Source organism: Chlamydotis macqueenii, chromosome 14 (assembly GCF_036417535.1).
Source record: "Chlamydotis macqueenii isolate bChlMac1 chromosome 14, bChlMac1.mat, whole genome shotgun sequence".
Taxonomy (NCBI): Eukaryota; Metazoa; Chordata; class Aves; order Otidiformes; family Otididae; genus Chlamydotis; species Chlamydotis macqueenii.
The window spans coordinates 8,372,767-8,381,877 of record NC_141569.1 but is presented as its reverse complement, the minus strand read 5'-3'; the positions used below and the strand labels follow the sequence as shown (position 1 = coordinate 8,381,877).

The window sequence follows — 9,111 nt, the reverse complement described above, 5'->3', positions numbered from 1 at the left end:
CTTGATGAAAGAAAGTAATTGTACATTTCTCAGCAAATGTGTGATGCTCACGTAACATTCCTCTAATGAGACAAAACCACAAAGATAAAGAAGTCATGTAATGACAAACTGAAACTATACATGCACTTAGGAAAAGTTGCATATCAGAGATGTTATTGCACCACTCCACACGCCTCTCTCTCCTTTAGTAGCGAGCATCATGGTTAAGTATAAATAGACTTTTTATTTTCCCTACGTTATCCTTCTGCACATGGGCTGTGGATCCCATTTCTGAATGTTTATTCACAGCGTCACTGCACTCACAGATCGCCGATGGCTTCCGTGGATAAATTTGTTAGCATTATCTTTAGTCAGTTTGCCACCATCCTGTCCAGGAGCTGTTACCCTGCTGGGTACAAGGGGGTAATGGCCAGAGAAAGGTCCTGCTGGAGAGTCTGTAGCAGCAGCTTCTTCCTCTGCCCACCTATTAAAGAAATAGTAGCCTTCTTCAGGTGTCCATTTCCTGAGAGGATTCACTTCAGAGGCAGAAAGTCCCTGACTTTCTGTGTCCCCATGAGACACAGCTGCTGCTGCCGGATGTAAAAATGGTGACACACATAAGTGGCTGATGTTTTGCTCAAGGTCATCTTTAGATGCAGGTGATGCTACAGGTGCACCAGAAATAGTTTGCTTTCTTGATCTCAATTTCTGGATTTCAAGATCCTGTTGCCCTTTAGGAAGCTTATCTAGTTGCTGTGCTTTCAGAATCAGAGATGCTCCAATTGTTCCTTGTAGAGTGAAAATAAAGAACCTGATGAAAGAGGAAGGGAAAGGATTGCTTTACTAGTGCTTCCATAACCTCACATAAGACAAATACAGTTGCTAATTTTCCATTGCTCTACAGGCGTCTGCTAGACACCTTATACCTGGTAGATGAAAGTTAACTCCTGAATCTTAATGCAAAATGTAACTAACTATACACTTATCTTGACCCATAGAGAGTCAACGGCATGATTACAAATACTAAATAAATGATAACAGAACCATGTGATTACTAACAGCGCAACAAATATACACAGAAGCTCACTGAGAGATGTATCATTTGGGGAGGTTGATATTATATTTATACTGCTAAAATAGGTTAAATAATGGATTTTAATTTGGTAGATAACATAAACCCAGAAATCTAAAAACCTCAGCTTATGGAGAGAACTTGTGTAACTGTATATTATGCGCAGTGAGAGAGCATACATCCTCTCTCCATGTCATGTCAGTTTTGTCTGATAACCAAAGTGTCTTTCCAAGCATCTTTCTAATAGCATTTGACCTTTATGTACATGGCCTGAATACACATTTTAAAACAAACATGGGGACTCTTTGAAATTGCATTAATGAAGCTGCCATCTTCACATCCTGCTGCTAAATGTATGCATAAATAAGTACCAACATTTAAAAGCCTAACTAGCTGGACTAATTACAAAAGGGGCTTTTAAGGTGATGGTATCTGCACAAGTAGGAGTGGGTGAACATACATTGGGTGTGCCTGCGCTCAGGTTAGCCAATCCCATAACATCTCAGGTCTGGGAACTGCACGGTTGCTAGTTATGGTTGGGCAGTGAAGAGCACAGCTACAGAGAGCCCAGGTCTGTCTGCGTGGATCTGGTATAGATCTTACTGTCCCTTGTCTTTTCCCTCAAGCTTGTCCTCTGTGTCTTCTGTGCAGTTGCAGGTGGACCAGACAGGAGGACAGAGAAGGGGAGGTGAGCTGTGTCTTCCATTCCCTGAACTGCTTTCACTTGCTCCTGGCCTTCCCTCAGCCCTGCAAGGTCCAAGACTCAATTACCTGTTGGCCCCCTGCAAGGCTTCCTGGCAGACCGCAGTCTGCCTTCCACATCTGGAGAAATGTATCTGGCTCGCATGCTGAAATCCCTCAAGAGACACTGCGCCTTCCCTTGCCAATGAACAAACATGAAATTCAGGTCTCTTTCTTCTTCTCAGACTTTAGGGTTTTAGTACCTAACACTGTGCATTTGTGCCCCAAAACAAAGTTCAGAGGCAATTTTGAGATGAAGATGCACAGAGGATGCTCTGCAAAGCGCTGCCAGTGCTCCAGGAGCACACAGGCAGGGCACAGGGGAGACCCCCCCAGTGCCTGCAGAGCCTCAGAAATGTCAGCTATAGCACAGAAGGCTCTAGCAAATGGAAGAGCCAAGGAGAGCAAGGATTTTAACAAAACCTCTTAGAAAGAAACCAGAATCTCAAGGCTCCAACTGGTTTCTGAAGGAGATAAGAAGCAGGCAGTGTGGTGAGATGAACCAACTGAAAATTAAATGCATTTTAACAGAGGGTGTTTTCACCATTGCTGTGATACGCTGACACAGCTAGGTTGTAGCAGAAACTAGGGGCTGGGTATTTTGTGAACTGAGGTCTCTGCAGAAAATAATCTAGGGTACCTACATGAAGGAACAGCAGTTTTCCAACTTTGAAGATGTCAAGATACAAATCTTTAAGCTCAGTATCGTGCTGAGGCAGCAACAATCTTAACCTTGCTGAATTCCCAAGATGGAGGTACGAGTTCTCTAACCACATGTTTGATGTAGCTCTCAGTAGAAAGCTCAGGGTCAACAATGACACTGTGAATGAGGGCTGTTAGGAAAACAAAAATCACACAGGAGCGAAACAGACTGGAAAAGGGTGCCCTGCCTAGAAGACATGAGACCTTACTGAACTATGTGCTGTTTATCCTGACCTGAAGTTATATAACGTAACATGAAATCACAAGAGCATCTCAACTCAGATGGGGAAATAATAATAATAATAAATTTTAGAAAAATATTATCTAGTCTTAAAGGTTCCTTTTTAGACAAAGTTAGGGCTCAGATTCTAATGCCTTAAAGCACTTACAAAACCAGATACTAAAAATATTTTCCTGATTCTTGCAATACCAGTGTGCTGTTCTACTTCATGACAATGAGGATGAGGAGAGTAGCAAGACAGTCAAACAAACCCATCTATATCACTGTCCAAGTAGAAATGAAAATTTAAGTAAGTGGTGCAACTCACACAAAGCATATCTGCTTAAAGAATGATTAAGGTATTAAGCATCAAAAGCAGTAAAGTTACCATATACACATATATGGGAACAGAATAACTATGTTTTCAAATCAGATTTTTTCAGCAACCTATCACTATAATTATCCCTCTCTAAATATTATTCAGCCTCAGTTAAAGCTATCTTTAACATACGTGATTTGTTGCACAGGGTAAAACTAAGATTCTGGATGCAGAAAATTATTTGATATAGAAACATATTCTTAAAATTGGCTTAGTAATGCACTGTGATGTACCAAACAAATAGAATAAATTTTGTAACTCTCGAAGCATATAGACATATTTCAGAGACTTGCTTTCTAGTCTTGATCAGCTCAACAACGGTGTGTTTACAGTAGTGAAGAATTACGTAGCAGATTTGTACTGGTAAACTTTGGAGCACCCTAGAAAAGTTTTCCTGATGGGAAAACAAAAGTAGTAGATATGCAATGACTAATCTAGGGTTATATAACTGGATAAATCAATGGTTTGTGAACTGGAAAGTTGAACCCAGGCATCTGGCTTCCATGCTGATCACCTATCCCTGTGCAACACATGTGCCTGACATCTCTCATACCTGTATACATCATCATTGTTATTTCACTTAAATGCCTACAAATCCACAAAATTAAAATTGAGAGGAAAGCAGTGCATCATCCAAACCTTGGCAAGAGTGCGATGACTGGGGTAATAAGACACAGTAAGTAGAATGTGGGGTCTGAAAGCTGTTTCTCCATGATCCAGTAGGGGTTGGTGGGAGGGTTGCAGACCACGCAAGCAGCGTTGTAGATCAGAGAGAAGACGAGGTAGAACACCACACTGCCAACCATCGTTATCAAGTGGAAAAGGGTCTGTAAGCAGAATTGCACGAAATGACAGTGATGCTTGTGAGATCCTGACTCTGGGTGTAGGACAGGAGGGTACAAAGACTAATTGGAAAGGACATATCCAATAGTCCATGCTACTGAAAAGTGCAGTAGGAGAAATACTAGGAAATGAATTTACAAAACAACAGTGACAGTGAATACAGTTCTTTAAGAAACACATCTGCATATATTGAAGTATGGAAAAATTGTGTGCTGTCCTGTCCCAAGGCACAATAGAAGCAAATTCTGTTGCTGTGCACATGAAGGTATCATCATGAGGCTAATAAGAAATTCTGGCACATAATGAAATCTCAGTTTATCTATTACTTACTTTTTGTGACCCAGAATTCAGGTAAATGGCTCTGAAAGATAATGCCATGTCTACACAGTATGCTATGTTCAGAAAAGAAAAATAGTCCTGTGAACAGGACAGGTCAAACACATACCCATGTTTTCATTTCTAGAGCCTGGTGCAAGAGAATGGTCAGGAGGGAGATGGTATTGATGGGGTTTCCGAAGGAAAACACGTCTATGTCAGAATCCTCATACGTCTAGAAAACAGGCAGACAGACTGTGATGAATCCGGACTATTCAGAAGTTAATTTTTCTATGTTTTAAGGACGATAGGAGAATGAGAGTATTAAAGACCCTGGTACTTACCAAATAGGGGACAAAGAAGCAAATAAGGCTCTGATAGAAGGCATCCAACATTGTAATAATAAAAGTTGATAGCTTGTATATCTGCAGGAGATTACAGATAACAGTCATTACATCTCTAGTCCTTCCTGCAGACATAAATACTGTCTGTTTTTCTTCCATTCAAATTATTGATTATAGCTAACTGGTCTCCTTTCATGAGTGAATGCCTCCTGAGCAGCTGATTTAGACCAAAAGCTTATGTCTGAACAGGTATTTTCTCTGTATTAAATAGACACACCTTAGGAATATTAGCCAGTCAACTAAGGGTCTTAAAAGCTGAATGAATGCCCCATCCCTCCCCAAAGGACCTTGTTCCTCAAATTCTTTTTCAAACAAAGCTCTTCCCAGAGCTATAGAATTGGTCAAAAGTCTTTTCTGTGAAGGTTCTTTCAATTTAAACATCTATTTTGTGCCATTTTTATTTGACTACTTTTCATATTTAAACTTATCTAGCAACCTCTGGAGTCACAGCTCCCATGGAGTAGGATGCATTACTGGAGTGACAGTAGCTGGGCTCATGTTGTTTCAGTGCAGACAAAATACCAAAGCAACAATGACCCTATCAAAACAGTAAAGAACATATATTTTGCATATGTGTGAGGTTCAAGAGCTCCTAAGAAAAGGGATGTAAAGTCCTACAGAGAATCCCCAAATTCTGCACTCACTCACCTAGGTTTTTCAAACCATCATTAAACACGATGTGAATCACCAGTGTTCATCAGTGCTAAAAATCACAGTTCAGGATAAGGAAATTAGGTATTAGGAGAAAAAGGAGGAGAGAGAAGAATTCCTGAATACCCTGTGATTTAGAACTAAGGCCTCCTCATTAACATCTTCATAATTTCCTATTAAAAACGTTAAGGTAAGTTGGAAATAAGTGCTACTGTACTGTATGTATATGCAAAACCAGGTACGTATGTCTGTATATATGTGCTCCTTGGAAACATACAGAGATCAGACTGATTCTCTAAACCTGACAGGCAAACTGAGGTAAAAACATACTTCATGCATATTTTCTGAGGGTTACCAATACTGGCTATTCAAAGTAAAAGAAGTAAATAAACGAAACAGTTCATGTCTGGAACAGCCTAGACACCAAACTGTGACAAAATCCTTAATATATAAACAGATATATTTCTGAACCTGAGAACAGGAAAAAATTGGTTGTTTATTGATGTAAGGGTTTTGCATTTTCTTGGCACTTTTTGCTGTAAACTTTTTAACAAGCTTTTCTTCTTCAGTAGGTTGAGACTGTTCAAAGCACCAAATCTGAGCAGAGTTTAATCAGGGACCAGCTAAACTATTTTGCCCTCCTTCATTACATTCCTCATCCTGTTTCATTTATTTCTCCCTATGCCTTCACAGAGAAATTTTCTCTATATACAGTGCGTACATATGTACGTACATACACACACACACATTTGCCCCATCATCTCTTCTTCAGGTAAGAAATACCAAACACAGCGCTGATTCACTAGCACATCACTTTAATTATAATGCAGCATGCTGGTACCAAACTGGATTGCTCCAGGTATTTAATGGTAGAATAAACCTTTCCATTTACATCTTCCAGCTATGGCCACGCACCCAACCTCAACTCAAGGAATAAACTTCCATCATATATTCCTTCCCAGTTCTGACAGCTACAATTATACCTTCTTTTAGTGGACATCAGTAAAACTAGAAATAATAAATGAATCATTTGTTTCCAAGTAAGTCTAAATTCTTCTCTTCCCTCCCTCCTCACAAACCCCAAAAACCTGTGGTCCTTTGGCTTATCAAGCAGTTATTTCAGCAATCAAGACATACCTCTGAATTTTGTCCAATCTTGTACAACTCAGGCAAACCTAGGAGTGTTTTTGCAGAAACATCTTTATTCAGGACTCCAAAGAGAAGAGGAGGCATCGAGGTGAAGAAGAGATTGAAAAAAATCATCTGCCAATAATCTATCATTGTGCTGCCCGAGAACCCACAGAAGAACTGGTACCAGAAGAGCAGGTTGACGTAGCTCTGTAGGGAAGCAGATACAAACACAACGTCCTGTTATAAGCTGAACTGTGGCTCTCCACATGTGCAGAAGCACATCCTTCATGCTGATGGGATTTCATTTCTCCTTGGGTTGTGGGAGTCGTGAAGTTGCATCTTTCCTGTGGTCTCTCCTTTACGTCCTCTTCCTTCCCCCACTCTGTTCCTTACTATTACAGTTGATCTGGACCCTTTAGTTTCAATGCATAAATGGTGTCTGTCTCTCATAGTTACACCCACAAAGTTTATGTAGAACATTGGTTATTAAAAGAGTCTCCCAAGAATACATTATTTTGGTTAAAGGTACCATCAGCAGACAACTCTGCACTTGACTGCATAAAGCAGGATATCTTAAGGGACCGCTTCACACCGATCCACTGTGATACAGCTTTTTAAAAGCCATTAGGTTTCTTTAAGAAAATATCAGAGAATAATTAAGTAAACTGTCCACGGCTCTGAGCACCAGATTTTAAAATCCTTCTATGAACTGGTTGTCCACGCGGAATCAAAGGCCTCCTGCTCACTAATGGTACTGGGGAGATAATAGAACGGCAGCATCCCAGCCTGGAGAGCTAGTTCACATTCCAAATAAATATTCTTTGAACTCTGAAAGAATGTTCAATCAAGAAAAAGTTTCCATTTCCACTACAAATTCTAACACTGATAAGAAGTAATCCTTATTAAAAATAATTTTAAAAAATACAGATACTTTGAATTCTAAGTAAATAGTCTCTCACGCTCAGAGTGTATTTCATGTCAAATGGACATGTTTGCACAGTCTTGTAGAAACAGTATTACTATCAGGTTTTTTTCACTTTACATTATTATTCAATGCACAGCTTATTTGCATATACATTAAATTTTTAATAAAAATGCCAGATACGACTGCATCATTACTTGCAAGTTGTTCCTATCAAATTAAATGCAAAAATTCAGAGGTTTCACAGGCAACCAATTCTTAGTGCAGAGTCATCTTCTATATTCTAGCACTAATAATCCGCTCTTCCTTATGCAAATTTTATTTTGAGTCTCATGGGTATTATTAATAAAGTTTCTTGAACTACCATATAAAAGTTATTAGCCTTAAGTCCTTTTTCCCTCTGGAATAAAGCTATTTTGAAATATATTTAGAACCCATATTTTCCTCAATGCTTTATGCAACACATTACTAAGAAGGAGGTAGCATACTATAAACTTGCAAAGTGAATAAACAGGAACTGTAGCTTCATAAAAAGTGAGAGAGTATAACCTGCAAAAAACAAAACCAAAACAAAATAAACCCCTACAGCCCTGGACTTAACCCTTGCTAGGATGAAAACTTCCAGAATTCTAATAATCTTACCACATTTTTGTAGAAAAAGTAAATCACCATCTTTGCCAGGCGAGCATAACACCAGTGTCCGTGGACAAGAAGCAGTTTTTTGAGATGCTTAAATCGGGATATTGCAAAGTCACTAGCCATCACAGCCTTTGGTAAAAATAACAGAAGTTAATTTTCAATATATTTTTCCCACCCAATATGATGAAATTTGAACATGTACATCGAATTGATTTCCTACTATTGAATATTGTAGAAAAAAAAAACCCCAAAACCTTGAGAAAATAGTTGGAACTTTCTAGCTGGAGAACGAGGAAGGGGGATGTGTGGAAAAGAATTTGGGGCAAAAAGCACTGAAAGAATCAACAAAACTTGGAAATGCTGTAGCAGAGATGATTCAGAACCAGATGCTAACCTAACACTGGACAGGCATCTGCTAATTTTCCAGGCTTATGAGCAAACACACCTTTGTCCATGCATGCTAATTGCTGGCTCAAAACACTCTTTTTTTTGGCTGGACTCATAATGATGAACTACATACTAATTTACAAGAGTAACTTGTGTCTCTAGGATGACACTCAAGAGTACAGGGCTGCTATGAAACCTATTAAGCAGCAAGAGACTATGTGACAAAAGAGGAAAGGAAATAAATTGAAGGGATACCTGCATGCCTTCTTGGCCAGATATTCCAATTCCCACATCAGCTGCTTGAATCATACTTACATCGTTTGCACCATCACCTAGAATGGGATGACAGAATGGAACAATAAATGTGCAAGAAAGGTTGCTTTATACAAAATGCCTATATCAGAACAAGAAAAAAACCCCCAGCTATCCTGATACACAAAGGCAATCCTGTACTACCAGAATGAGATAACTGATACTCAGCATCAAGCAATCGTGATTCTCTAGGCTCTGGTCTTGGTTGGAACATCCTCCTTCCCAGGAGAGCTTGATCCATCAGGGCTAAGCCTGACATTGTGTCTGTTTGGGTGGGAGCATGGACACCCCGACACCATGTACATCTGCATTGCTTTGTATGATTCTGTTTGGAGAGTTCCATATGCTCAGCAACATGATCTGCAGCACCCTACTTCACGGAATTCTCCAAATTATATGATAAATTGTATTGCA

General features: G+C 39.5%; 1 protein-coding gene across 1 annotated transcript in view; it reads right to left on the bottom strand.

The window, feature by feature from the left end:
* Positions 1-282: 282 nt before the first annotated feature.
* Positions 283-9,111, bottom strand: part of ATP10B (ATPase phospholipid transporting 10B (putative)) — a 51,502-nt gene continuing 42,673 nt past the window's right edge. The window contains exons 15-21 of the mRNA XM_086758549.1: positions 8,641-8,717; positions 8,002-8,127; positions 6,444-6,644; positions 4,596-4,676; positions 4,382-4,486; positions 3,733-3,920; positions 283-790 (exon numbers count right to left, since the gene is read on the bottom strand). Coding sequence (XP_086614675.1) covers positions 283-790; positions 3,733-3,920; positions 4,382-4,486; positions 4,596-4,676; positions 6,444-6,644; positions 8,002-8,127; positions 8,641-8,717 — 1,286 coding nt within the window. The remainder of the gene's footprint in view (positions 791-3,732; positions 3,921-4,381; positions 4,487-4,595; positions 4,677-6,443; positions 6,645-8,001; positions 8,128-8,640; positions 8,718-9,111) is intronic.